This window comes from Fusarium odoratissimum, assembly GCF_000260195.1.
Source record: "Fusarium odoratissimum NRRL 54006 unplaced genomic scaffold supercont1.21, whole genome shotgun sequence".
NCBI classification, from domain to species: domain Eukaryota; kingdom Fungi; phylum Ascomycota; class Sordariomycetes; order Hypocreales; family Nectriaceae; genus Fusarium; species Fusarium odoratissimum.
This window is the reverse complement of record NW_022158706.1, coordinates 599,889-612,860: the sequence shown is the minus strand read 5'-3', so window position 1 is coordinate 612,860 and position 12,972 is coordinate 599,889. Positions and strand designations below refer to the sequence as shown.

The 12,972-nt window shown below is 50.6% G+C and overlaps 5 protein-coding genes across 5 annotated transcripts; 3 read left to right on the top strand and 2 right to left on the bottom strand.

Annotated features, from left to right (window-relative positions):
- Nucleotides 1–121: 121 nt before the first annotated feature.
- Nucleotides 122–859, top strand: FOIG_11402 (uncharacterized protein; the record flags this gene model as incomplete). The annotated part of the gene is made up of 1 exon (XM_031211966.1): nt 122–859. One exon carries the CDS (start codon nt 122–124, stop codon nt 857–859), a length of 738 nt encoding a protein of 245 aa, XP_031058540.1.
- A 271-nt stretch (nt 860–1,130) lies between these two features.
- FOIG_11401 (uncharacterized protein) lies at nt 1,131–2,268 on the bottom strand (the record flags this gene model as incomplete). Its single annotated transcript, XM_031211965.1, has 2 exons — nt 1,131–1,652; nt 1,708–2,268. The coding sequence occupies 2 exons, from the start codon at nt 2,266–2,268 to the stop codon at nt 1,131–1,133; spliced, it is 1,083 nt and encodes a 360-aa protein (XP_031058539.1).
- Nucleotides 2,269–2,836: 568 nt separating this feature from the next.
- On the top strand, nt 2,837–4,414 carry FOIG_11400 (uncharacterized protein; the record flags this gene model as incomplete). Its single annotated transcript, XM_031211964.1, has 4 exons — nt 2,837–2,932; nt 2,959–3,471; nt 3,541–3,833; nt 3,883–4,414. 4 exons carry the CDS (start codon nt 2,837–2,839, stop codon nt 4,412–4,414), a joined length of 1,434 nt encoding a protein of 477 aa, XP_031058538.1.
- Nucleotides 4,415–5,153: 739 nt separating this feature from the next.
- Nucleotides 5,154–7,873, top strand: FOIG_11399 (uncharacterized protein). The gene is made up of 2 exons (XM_031211963.1): nt 5,154–6,557; nt 6,607–7,873. The coding sequence occupies exons 1-2, from the start codon at nt 5,212–5,214 to the stop codon at nt 7,673–7,675; spliced, it is 2,415 nt and encodes an 804-aa protein (XP_031058537.1). The 5' UTR covers nt 5,154–5,211; the 3' UTR covers nt 7,676–7,873.
- Nucleotides 7,874–7,975: 102 nt separating this feature from the next.
- On the bottom strand, nt 7,976–12,590 carry FOIG_11398 (uncharacterized protein; the record flags this gene model as incomplete). The annotated part of the gene is made up of 2 exons (XM_031211962.1): nt 11,920–12,590; nt 7,976–11,869 (listed from the first exon to the last, which is right to left on the bottom strand). The coding sequence occupies exons 1-2, from the start codon at nt 12,406–12,408 to the stop codon at nt 7,976–7,978; spliced, it is 4,383 nt and encodes a 1,460-aa protein (XP_031058536.1). The 5' UTR covers nt 12,409–12,590.
- Between the last annotated feature and the right edge of the window lie 382 nt (nt 12,591–12,972).

Below are 12,972 nucleotides of genomic sequence, written 5' to 3'. Positions count from 1 at the left end.
ATCCGAGTTTGCTGAAGTCATCCCTGTATGTAGAGGAATGATCTTTGAGCCAAGAACTATTTAACGTCATGTCTTCGCAGACGAGTTCCGGAATGATAGCTCCATCGGCGACAGACGCATCATGAAGTTCTCTCATCTCTTGCCTTTTATTGGGCTAGCCCGAGCAGTCCCAGCTCCAAACCCTTCTCACCCTTCTATTTTTGACAATCCAACTATTCCCATTGGCGATCCAGCTTTCTTGAAGGACCTGCCCGCCTTGTCGCACGTCCGGCGAGCTGCTGCTGCAGCGCAGCAGACCTTTCTTAATGTTTCATACTGTGATGTGACCGTCAACGGTGAACCCGGCTTTTACCAGTCATGGAAAGCACGAAACACCCAAGGTCGCTTGTACATCACTGAAGGAATTCCTTCTCCTGGCACAAAGAACGGCGCCAATATCTTCGACGTGTATTTGCAAAGCGGCAGTCTCCTTTCAGGAGGAGGCATCACATTCACCACCAACAAATATCTACTCTCGCTGCCATACAAGCTTGGTCCTTCTAATGTCGACTACGCCACAGTCAGGATGTCGAGCGATGGCTATATCGCCTCTTTGGTTGACTACTCCAATATCGACAACCCTGGGGCTAACTCACCGCTCATATTCACCTCTGAGCCGAACATTGGTAATGGGGGAGTAAATTATGGCCCTCCCACTAGATATGTGGCCTACGAATCATCTAGGCTTCTTGTCAAGGTTGGCGACAAGGGAGTTGTTGACGGGTTTGTTCAGCTGACCAGCGTTGCTGGTGGGTCCCCTCGGTACGCTGCTCGTATTACTGGATATTGTATGAACGGTCGTACCCCTGTCGCAGTCTGACCTGACTGGGCTTTGAGGCAATTGGTACTTCACGTGGTCCAATTTCCAAATTCAACAACCGGGTCAGAGTTGCCGACTGAAAACATACATAAACCCAGTCGACGATGGAAATATGATGAGTGGCGAATAGTAAGCTCCGGTTCTATAATTGAATATGTATCTATGAAATCTATAATTAAAGGTGCACAAATGAAATGGAAGTTGAATAAGTGGTACCGCGCCCCAATAATGCATACATCTTCAACATGAACCGAGGCAATCGAGCACATATCTAGTTCTTGCCCTTATAAGCAAAGGAGATCTTCATATAGTCCACAACAGTCGTAGAAAGGAACTTCTGAAGATACGAAGCCTCGGCAGTTCCAACAAGTTGCGCCGCCGCCTTCATAACAGCCTCTGGCAAATCGAGAGCCTTGAGGAGCTGAGGGTAATCAGTGAATGAGCCATGAACAGTGTCCTTGACGGCAATCTCCTTCTTAGGTCCTCGAAGCTTGGCGTAGAACTTCTTCCAGGTGGTGTCTTCCTCGCTGTGTTTAGGGCGGCCGATGAGGAAGAATGGCTTGGCGAGGCCTTTGCTCAGAGCTGGTTCGAAGATCTGGCCGTCCAAGTCCATACCACCGCGGATTCTGTTGTCTGATAGCATTGCTATGGCTGCACTGGCACCGCCGAGGGAATGACCGAGAGCAACGATCTTCTTGTTATCGATTGAACCTGGAAGACCTTTGAATACCTTCTTTTGGAAAGAAGGACGTAGAAGTTCTGAGATGGTGAAGGAGATGTCCTTTGCCTTGACCTATGAAGAGTTAGTAAGTTCTTTATGCAATACGAGCAGATATAGATATACATACCGAACCCAGCTGCTGATTAGATTTCGCGTCATCGGGGATGTTTCCTCCCTTGACGATCTTTCCATCAGGAAACTCAACAACGGGAGGATCGTAGGGATGATCAATTAGAACCACGATGTTTCCATAACTAGCCAGCGAGCGAGCCATGAGGCTGTATATCAACCTCGAGTTGCCAGCACCAGGAGAGAAGACAGCAACAGGAAACGACTTTTTCTCGCTCTCGCATCCCTTCTGGGGAATAGGAGTCTTGCAGACCTGGAACTCAAGAGCTGAAAAGGTATCGTTCGATAGACCCAACTGCGCTACCTGCTGTCCGTATGCTTTGGCTGTAGCGGGCGGCATGTATGGGACGACCTTGTTTGAGCAAGATGCTGAGTCGACGGGCCAGAAGATCGAGGCTAGGACTTGTCTATGACCTTTTTTGGGGTCATACGGGTCGATGCGGCTTTTATCGGTCATGCCTTCGATGCGAAGGGCAGTACCGTATGGGCCGCTTGGCTTGGGGAGAAGGATGGCATTGCCAGTCCCTAAAAGAGAGAGAAAGAGAAGACAGAACTGCATATTGAAGTTGTCAAGTAAGTAACTTAGGTGTAGTGAATGAAAGAAGGCAATGTGAGTTCGGATGGTCGGTGAGGTTGTTGAGAGAGATCGCAATGAGAGGGATGGAAAGGCATCTTATAATCAGATGAAAAGATATCCATCATGAAGTAGCATCGAAGTTTTCGAACTAGATGTCAAAGCTCGCAGGATTCGTTACATTGTCGGTAAGGCTCAAACCCAATGCCGTGGATCTTCCATACTCATTCCAGAAACACAGCCTCTACCATACTCAAAGCAGTTAAGTTCAAGCGAATTGCCATTTCTCTTCCCCAAAAGCCCCATTTGCCAAGAACCGTTTTCTGCCCAAGCTTACTCACTGACGAAGTTGAAGTTCAGCTCCCCGCCAAGCTAGCAACATGATTGGCTCAATCCCGCATCAGAGCACTAGCGTCGCCCAATCGTTTCCAAAAAGGGTATCGCGACATGCCAAGCTCATCTCGCTCAATCGATACCACTTTGAGTATAAACCCACGCTGCTCCCCCTTGTCGTGTCACCAACTGCATCAACACAACGAGCGAGTAAGAGAAAATGCCGGTTGGGCCATTCGATAGACGCAAGAAGCGATCGCGGTGCCTTGCATGTGCTGCAAGCCATCTCAAGGCAGGTACCGAGAATTTCGTCATCGTACATGGCTGATCCTTGAGGCTTAGTGTTCTGGAAGTGTTCCGTGCAGTAACTGTGTGAGAAGGAGGGTTGAGTGTACTTTTGAGAAGCAGAAGCCTAAGCAGATCTGGATCAATCAGGATGAATCTGGCAAAAAGGAGGTTACAAGGGTTTCAGCTGCTACCTGCAAAAGTCAGCCTCCTCGATTGGTTACCATCTCTACGGGTGATCAGATCTACTATCTTTCTCACTACTTCGACACGTTCCTACGGCGGAATAACTGCAACCCCAGGACGAACATCTTCACTGATGTTGTCAGTTTGATGAAAGATCAAGAATCGGGAACATTCCTTCACGATGCCGTCCTTTCACTTGGTGCTATGCAAGCCGTCAAGTTGAACGCATCAGAAGGTATTGATCCAAGCAAGAGTTACAACTTGGCTGTGCATCACTACTCCAAGTCCGTGCTGGGTTTGAGAAACGCTCTTGAGAAATTTGATCAAGAGCCCAGCGCCCGGCATCGCATCTTGTGGACTACACATCTGCTGGGGCTGTTTGAAGTGAGTCGTTCTTCAAAAAAAAGAAGAAAAAAAAAACGTTGATTTAGTTGTAGGGCTAACTTTGGGCAGCTTATGACTGATGCGACTGGCGAAGGATGGATACAACACCTAGTCCACGGCACTTCCAAAGCACTTGTCGCTGCAGGTCCAACATCATGCCAATCAGGGCATGGACAACGCTTTTTCACTGAAATACGAGTCTTTGAAGTCTGCCGAGCTATTATATTCAACGAGCCAACTTTTCTTGCAAAAGCAGATTGGAGATGTCTCACACGGGAGATGAGGGCCAAAGAGCAAAGTAATAGTGACTCGTTGGATGAACTTCTGGATATCATCGTCTCATGCTCAACCCTGCGTGTTCGGTAAGTACTTCCTACAGCTAAAGGACGCGGTTTTAATTATTTAACTTAGGGCGAAGAACCTTATCTACTACTCGGACGCAGATAATGTTGGTCTCCCAAAACATCTCGACGAAGCTTTTGACGTTGCTCAAGAAGGCTTCCGGCTAAGACAAGCTCTCGTCGACTGGGAAGCCAAAGGCGTACCCCCAAAACAGCTGACTGCTGAGAATGCAAGTGGAAACTTCTCATCCTTGACCAAAACATTCTTCGCAGCCACAAGTATCTACCTCTCCGGAGTCTTCGACTACGAAATTCCATATTGGCAAGACATGGGGATTGTGGCGCCCAACTTGAGCGAAGAAGAGATACAAATGCATGTCATCAACATATTGACGCATACGAATAGTGTTTTGCATAATTCTTCCATCTCTCCGTTATTGGTGCTCTTTCCACTGCGGGTTGCTGGTGCACGGTCTTGGCAGGGTTGGCAGCAGGATTGTATCATGCAGAACTTGTTGGTGGTTGAGCGGACATTTCCTGTTGCAGCGGCTTTTAGGGCTGACTTGATGGGTGTATGGGCTCGGATGAGTCCCCCGATATAGCTTCCCCCCCCCCCCCCCCCCCCCCCATCTTCTTGATGAGGTTCACAATATTAATTATAGCAACAATAGAACAGGCTCTCCACTTCCACAATTGTTACACTTTTGCTAAAATATGCCTCAGACGATCTCCTGCCTAGAATAAGTCTATTCGTGTACCAGGATTGTGATCTTGGCAGCTGACAATCATGCTACATGACTAGCTTCATCTCACCAGGATTAGGCATCAATCATACAGTTTTAACTCGCGCATCATGTGATATAACCCAGCGGCAGGCAACACAGCTATGTTGAATGAGGCCAGCCATCATGCGACAGGCAAGCAAACACAGCCACAGACGTATTCAGATTTGTTTCTTATATCAAGAGTTACACTGCATCTGCAAGATCTTTAGATCAAGGCCCTACAATATGCCTGCTGAAATAGTTACAGTTAAATAATCCAACCACAGTCTCGTAAAGATTAGCATGATATAATTGTACATCGATCCCCAGTCCATCTTCCTTGGTACCCGTCACGGCCCGCTCAAAAAGGGTCTCTGATCATCCCCCGGTCTAGGGTGGATCAGCAGACACGTCACACTGCTCACCCTGTCTTTCGTTTCAGAGCCAATTAATTCTATGCCCCGGATTTCTACAGGGCCTGTGACATGCATGCCATGGCGTCATGCCGGTCCCTTGGGCCTGTTTTATCTTGCGAATTATCCCGCTAGCTTATCTGCATCTTCTTAAGAAGAGGCTTGTACCTGAGCTTTATTTGTAAAGTGCGAGTGAGATTTGGCACATTTATTGTGAGAAAAATGCCGAAGAAAGCTCCGTCACTTAGGTCGTCTACGAGACCGAAACCTCAGCCTGCACCAGCGCCTGCGCCGAAAAGACCGCCTCTTAGAACGCCGAGCGCGTCTTACTCAAGACCCCCGCCAAGTCATCCGCTACCAACGATAAAAAATGAGGGACCGTTGAGACCTCCACCGGGTGTAGGCGCTGCACAAAGATCAAGATCTTATGAAGCCGAAAGTCGGCGTCCACGGTATCCCCCTTCATCGAGTCCAAGGCAATCTTACTATGAGCGACCAAGGCGTCGGGACTCAGGCTTCAGGTCTGTGTCGCCTCAAGCGAGACCGCCTCCACCAGCGCCTGTGCAGCGAGCGCTGAGACGACGCATGACGAGAGATTCGGACTGGATGTCAGAAGATGAGAGTAGACCTACATCCCGTCGCAGATCTCCGACTCCAGAGCGTCGTCAAAAGCCTCGACCTCATGGAACAGAAACACCACCGTTCCCGCGCTCTCCAAAGCCTGCGGTCGCACGTCCGCCTATGAGGTCTTACCCGACGGACAGCTCACGACCAGATCCGAGAAGACGTCCATCCTATGAGCCGCCGCCGTCACCAAGGCGTCCTCTTGGAGCTGGGAAGAGATCGCCGCCGTCAGTGTACAGGCCAGCACCTCACTTGGCTGCAGACATGCTACGAGGACGACCTCGATCAAGGGGAGATTCACCACTTCGTTCTCATGAAAGGCATGAAACGGTGGGTAACGGCAGAAGACCAAGCTATTCCGGTGCTGGGAATTCACAGCCTTCCTCTCGAAGGCACTCTGTCAAGTCTCCAGAGCAACAGGAAGCCAAACCAGCCGAGAAGCCCGTTGAGAAGGAGCCCAAGAAGAAGGGCTTTGACTTCATGAAGCATTTCCCTCAAGCCGTCGCTGCCTACGCTGGCATCGAAGCGCTGGGTAAGCACGCCGACACGGCCAAAGAATGGACAGATTGGTTCATGAAGCTTCAAAAGACCCCCGAGGAGATCCATGAACTGTCGGCAAAAGCGACAACAGCAAGAGACACAATCACTCAGATCCAGAACACATTGGAAGCACGACCTGACATCATCGAGGGAGATGATGCGAAGCCCATGCGGAGGCAGATCGATGAAGCGATCAGGAATGCGACAGCCGCACTGGACGAAATGACGAAGCTCCTTCAAGAGATTAGCAGTGATGGGTTAGAAGGGACGATGTTTGGTGGCCTTGAGGAGTTTTATAACTCCTACAAGTATAAGGATGAGTGGGAGGAGAAGATCAAGCTGGCTGATGGTGAACTTGAAAAGCAATTGGCTGCTCTAAGCAAGCTCATGGTCAACATTTACTCGTAAGTCGCAAGCCCCCTTCCACAGGTGCTCAGCTAACAGTAAGCCCAGACGTGCTCTAATGAAGCCCGCTCCACCCGGCTTCGACAATCCAGTACCACCGCCTGCCCCTGGGCAGTCTTCGGATTCTGCCGATGCGCGACGGTCGAGTACAGCGCAGCCGCAGCCAAAGTCAAGGGCGGGATCAATTGACCTTGATCCTCCTCCCGTGGGACGATATCGGAAGTCGGTTGATGAAGATATTGCAAGGTCGACACCCTCCGATGTCTCAACTGAACCCAAAATTGAGACTACTAAAGATGCTGCGCCGGACGAGAAGCCCGAAGAGCCTGAGAAGGGCGGCGGTAGACCTGAGGCTCAGAATACTACCGATGAAGCTACTCCAGAGTCTCCTAAGGGTGTGAAGCTCAAGGTTGACGATGACCTAGCCGATCTTCCAACACCATCACCCAAAGCCGAACCTGCACAGCCAACAGAGGTGCCATTGAAGAAAGAAGAACCCACAGGCATCAAGCCCGCGCAACCCACTCCAGTTGAAGCCAAACCCCCAAAGCCACCAGCACCTGCAGAAGACCCCGAAGAACTTCTCCTCGACGCCGCATGGAGTGGCGATATCCAAGCCTGCACCAACGCCCTCCGCCACGCCTCCCCCTCAACCCGCGATCAAAACGGCTTCACACCCCTCCACCTCGCCGCTGAACGCGACCACCTCGCAATAGCAATGCTCCTCCTCGACTCCTCCGCCAACCCCAACGCGCGCGCCAACGGGGGCCGCACACCCCTCCACCTCGCAGCGCGCTACGCATCCGCGGCACTCGTAGAACTACTGGTAGATGACGCTCACGCTGATCCTAACGCTCGTACAACGGATGGACGTACGCCGTTGCACTATGCTGCTAGTGTTGCGGAGGATGGTGATGATGAGAAGAGGGAGGTTATTAGGGTGTTGAGAGATTGGAAGGCGGATCCGACAATCAAGGACAATAAGGGGAGGACGGCGAGGGATGTGGCGCAGAGGAGGGATTTCTGGGATGTTTCGGCGACGTTGAGGAGGGCGGAGAAAAGGTGGGAGGAGGAGCATCATCAGAATTGGTTTCAGAGGCATGGGCTCAAGCGATGAGGTAGAAATTTGTGGGACATAGAGTGACGGACCTTACGGTGGTACACGGAACTAGGAGGCATTCAAGTACTTCTGAAGAACGAGCTCCATAACAAATAATTGTCTTCATACTCACGCCTGGATCTAAGGTAGCCGAGTCAGAGCTAGCCATATGGATGACGTTTGAAATATACATTGTGGTATTGTATCAAGAGAAACTACGTAACTAAAGACCAGCACCCGATAGACAAAGAAACACTTATGTACAGGCGAATGGAAACGTAGCCAGGCGATCGCAGTTCACCTTGTACTACATCCCAATTACTTCTTCATTTCCTTCTGTTGCTTTGCGTCACCACCCTCCGCTGGATTACCTGCTCTCAGCTCTGCATTTGGCTTCATCTGAGACAGCTCGAACTTGTAGAAACCCTCGAGTATCGTATGCGGACCCATCTCCAAGGGATAGTCTGAAGGCGCCGACTTCAAGTTGTACGGAACGAACTGAGGTAGGTACTCATCATCATCTCCAGGCAAGGTATACGCCGCCAGATTAGGCTGTAGCCATGACCACTCGCCCTTATCGGTGAGGGCGGGAATGCATGCCTCAGCGGTGGTCTGGTTCATAGGTTTCTTCCATGAATCGAGACTGGTGTCGATACCTGGAAGGTCTGATCTTGTGAGGACAGGCCCACCGCGCAAGAGGATGCGTAGCTTCTTGAGAGTCTGGTCAATGATCCACTGGGGAAGCTTCAGTGTTGTTGATGGTAGAATACCCGTGGCGATATGAACGGGTTGGTAAGGGTCGACGATAGCGCCAAGAACAACGGTTGAAGGATGATTCCAGATGCCGCGATGGTAAGCTGCAGCTGCGTCGTAGTCTTTCGCGGGATCAGGTGTGCATTTGGAGGGATCAACATGCAAAGGTGAAAGGTAGACTTTGCTCGAGCTGGGCGAGGCGAAAGAGTCTGGTTTCTGGTTATCACCCGCGACGATGTTACGTCCTGGATAACCGAACTCGGTGTAGACGCAATTGACATCGGGGACTTTGTCTTTGACGCGGTCTTGAGGCTGTGGGATGGGAGCGAGCTGGACTGGCGTAGATGGCTCTGGCGATGGAGGAAAGTAGCCGATGAGTCCATCGCGCAGATTTGACTTGTCACCAAGAAGGACCTCAAATTTGTACTCGTCAAGCTTGATTTCCTCCTTCTTCAACAAGTCCTGGTAGCTCTGCGACTGCATGACAGGTGTAGCAAGCTCAAGGTTCATGCCAATGTTGACGAGCGCAAGCGGACGGCCCACCATATTGAGCATCTGCGCATCACCAGTCAAAGGATCGTTGTAAATATTCTGACACGCATCAGAAAGCATCGCCCATAGGCCAACGAGGAACTTGGCATCAGACATGCGCTTCATGAGCTGTTGGAGCTGTGAGGACTCATTCGCTGCTTCAGACATGTCGCCCTCGGCGTAGTGAACCTGCCAATATGCCTTGCCATGGATGTTGTCCGGTACCAATGCTTCGCCCATACTTTCACCCGCGGCGTTGTAGACTTGGATGCCCATTGTGCGAAAGTCAAGCATAAGCCAGCCCCAGACAGGATCCTCGTACTCTGTGGTAGGACGCCAAACATGATGTCTCTGACCGCGACCTGCCTCGTAATCACCACGGAAAAACTGCGTTGTCTCATGGTGCGCGTCGACGTCGGCGGAGTTTACGACGAACTGGACGTTGAGTCGCGCGTCTTGATTGATGCGATGACCAAGCTGGAAGAATTGTGAGCAGTGCTCCTTGTCTAGTTCAACGCTGTTGGCGAAGCCTCCGCCTTCTGCTTCATTCGGTTGGCATGCAATTGTGCGACCGAGGCAGGGATATAGAGGCTGGGTCTTGTTGGTGACGTCTGGTGTGTGGATTGGTGAGACGACTTGGCCGAATTTGTCGACGATATTGAACTTTGTGAAGCGTGCTTGGCCGTGAGTAACAGGCTTAAAGTCCCGCTCTGCCTTATCAATAGAGCAGACGTCTTCTCCGAATGGAGTAACGTCGTGGCCATTCTCTGACTCAAGAAGCGCTTTGAGAAGTGATTTTTCTTTGTCGTTGCGCGGAGGATGCGTCTCGGATTCGTATGGCGATACATGAATGCCTCCATGAAGAGTGAGAAGCTGATCCGTGAATCCATCAAGATTTCCGGATACAAGATTGAGGCTCTTGAGGGACTTCTCTAGCCGAGCAAGAATCTCCTTTTTTCCACCTGCTAGGCGTGCCTTCTTGAGAGACTCGTCATCTAGTTTGTCTAGCAGCTGTTGTGCCAGCGTTGTCATCGCCCACTCGGCATTGGGACGCAGAATACTTCGTCCTGAGACAGTACGTTTGTGGAGATCCATCATGTCAAACGAAGAGATGTTGACGCCAGGCGCGATTCTATAGTCGGCCGTACCATCACTTAACCTTTGCAGCGTCCAGAATCGCTTAGGCAGATGGTAGTACTCAACCTCCCACTCTAGAAACAATACGCGACATGGCTGCGTATCATTCCAGTGAGTGTCGGCTTTGTTGTAGTAAGCAGGCCTGGGCTCTTTCATCTTCTCTGGGTCGCCGATGCTCAAGGCATATGCCCACTCCTGCATCAACGCATCAACTCCAACACGGACCCAGCCTGGTGCTGTGTAGTTGAGAGCGTTGAGGCTGTCAAGAGACTCAAACAAGGCTGGAAGTCGCATGAGGCCATTGTTTGACTTTTGCGCATCGACGATCTTCTCTACCAGTTCTGGGTTCTGGAAGAAGAGCTTCATGCCGTGGACCATGCACAGCTGGTGATTCGCATCGCCTGACTTGGCTCCCACCAGTTCCTTTAGCCATTGCTGTACCAGTTCTGCTCCCTGTTTGCCAGTAAACGGAAGCGAACTCAGCGGTCTGGCCTTATTGTTCTCTTTGACGAGGAACTCTGAGGGCCACGCTGTACCAAGTCCTCCCATGACGATAGAAGGAGACGTGCGGCTGAAGAACTCCGATCTAGCAGTGGCATGCATCTTTTCCAGATCGGCAGGCACTTTATCCTGACTGTACCTCTGGCGCAACTCTTTGACAATCTTCAAAGCCGCAAGATCATCCTGAATTCTCCTGCTACATTCTGCGCGAACTAGAGGATCTCTCCATCTGCCTCCCGTCACACGAGCACGACGCTTCCACCACTCACAAAAGAGCCGATGGCGAAGATATCCTTCTTGACGGTCCAGAGCATCTATGTATGCCTGGAATCTATCCGCTTTGAGCAAGGCTTGCATCTCCTTTTCGGTAGGAACATGCAAATCTTGCATCTTATTGGGATCAACGGACTGGTCGTTACCCTTGGCAGACACATTCTCATTGTTGAAGCGCCATTTTTTGCCTCCATCTGTAGGCTTGAAACCAGCTCTGAGGTTCTGCGGTACGTGGGAGTCGAGTAGTCCACCTTGGCCAGATTGTCCGATTGCCATCTTCATCTCGTCAATGAGCGCAATCCAGTCATTGTTGCTCCAGCGCTTGGTCTCCTGGCTCTGATTGGCTGCCGTCTTTTCCACATGGATCGTCTCCTCTGGTAAAGAATGAAGGTATGCTTCAAGCGCTTCCAGCGAGTCTGATCCTATAGCTATAGGCTGGCTGCCGCTGACATTTCTCGCAATATTGAGCGCCTCGGAGTTTTTAGGCGCTTCATCTCTGGTCCACCTCACATTATACATGGCGCCGTGGGTAATGGACTTCTTCTCGTCGTGCTCCGAATGAAACGTTGAATGATAGCCAAATACAGCGTACGAGATAGTCGCAGACGCAGGCCGGATAATCTGGCCCGCACTGTTTTTCCATGAGACATCGTCGTGAATGGAGAAGATGTTTGAGTTGTGATGCTGAAAGTCTGCGAACAGAGGGTTTGCAGAGTCCAGCAATGTTAATGGCGAGTGGTAAAGGCCATTAGGATCGGGATCATTCCAATCATCGTCGAACTTGCGCCTCATGCCCATAAACACATCGACCTGCTTTTCCACTGAGACATCCTTGTCGATGAACGGAGAAGCTTCCGTCTCAACATCAAAAGTGTCGTCTGTGGAAGGGTCAAAGTGACCGCCAAAATGGCGGATGCGATTGCTTTCAACGATGAAGGCCGCCAGTGCGGGAGCGCCAGCTTCAGAGGCTTCTGTGATGCATCTGAAGACTATCCAACGATCTGGTATATGTGTTTGCTTTCTTTGATCAGTCATGCTGTTCTGGTACCGCAATGTGGTGCACTTACTGCGACATCTCCAGCCTTTTCATCGTCAGTATCCTTTGTTTTTCCATTGCGGAAATGCTGCGGCAGCGTCCAATGTAGATAGACGCCCAATCTATCATTACGCAGCATGCGATCATAGATATTTTTACCCTCCTCGTCAACTTGCGGTGTCTGTGTGATATCCGCAATTCGAGAGTTTGAATACCATGGATACGCTCCGTCAATGTCAACATTAGGGATCGCATCTGGCGCTGAGAACTCCCCAGACAGAAATGACGAATTGTCGGGTCTGTTTAGTGGCGCGATAAAGTGCTCTTTGTTGAAGATGTGCTTATTGAGAATGAAGGCATCGAGGTTCATGGACCAGCAATCAATGTCTGTGGCCTTCTTGATGGGTTTTTGTGGTTTGGGAGCAGATGGTGTCTCCAAGTAAATTGGAGTTTCTTGCTCATCTTCCGACACATCTGCTGGGTCGATTGCTGCAGATTTAGAAGCCATCACCGTTGTCATTGTGGAAGTATGCGTCAACGAACTTGATGGAGAAGGGGTAGTGATTTGGTCGTATGTTGGTGATAGTGAAGATGGCCGCTATGATCAACTAACTTGCGAGAATTCGACCTCGTGCTTCTACATACCTCACTGGCAATCCGATGCGCAGCACAAGATACCCTGCCTGTTCTAGCCATCGCTAGTATCTAATAGCACGGAAGCAATTCTCGTAAGATGCTACTGTAGCTAGGGTTCATTCAGCTTACGATACGCGACCGAGACACACAGGCCGAGGCCCAATTACCAACCACTCTTTCAGGGTCTAGTCCCCAAGTCAATGAACAGTGCGTAACACACGGTGTACTTCTCCTCCTCGACGGAACATTCCCCCCAGAGGCCTACGGGAAGAACGGCACACACCACCAAATGCCTGGTTAGCGTCTCCCTATTTCCCCTTATAGCGGCTGGCTGAACGGCCACTAGCGGCCCGGGAGCTGGGACGCTCGCTAAGAAACGCCTAGCTCCAATCACTAGCTGAGGGCGTATGCATCGATTTGCCTCCGACAAGTGTTGCTCAACTGAAAC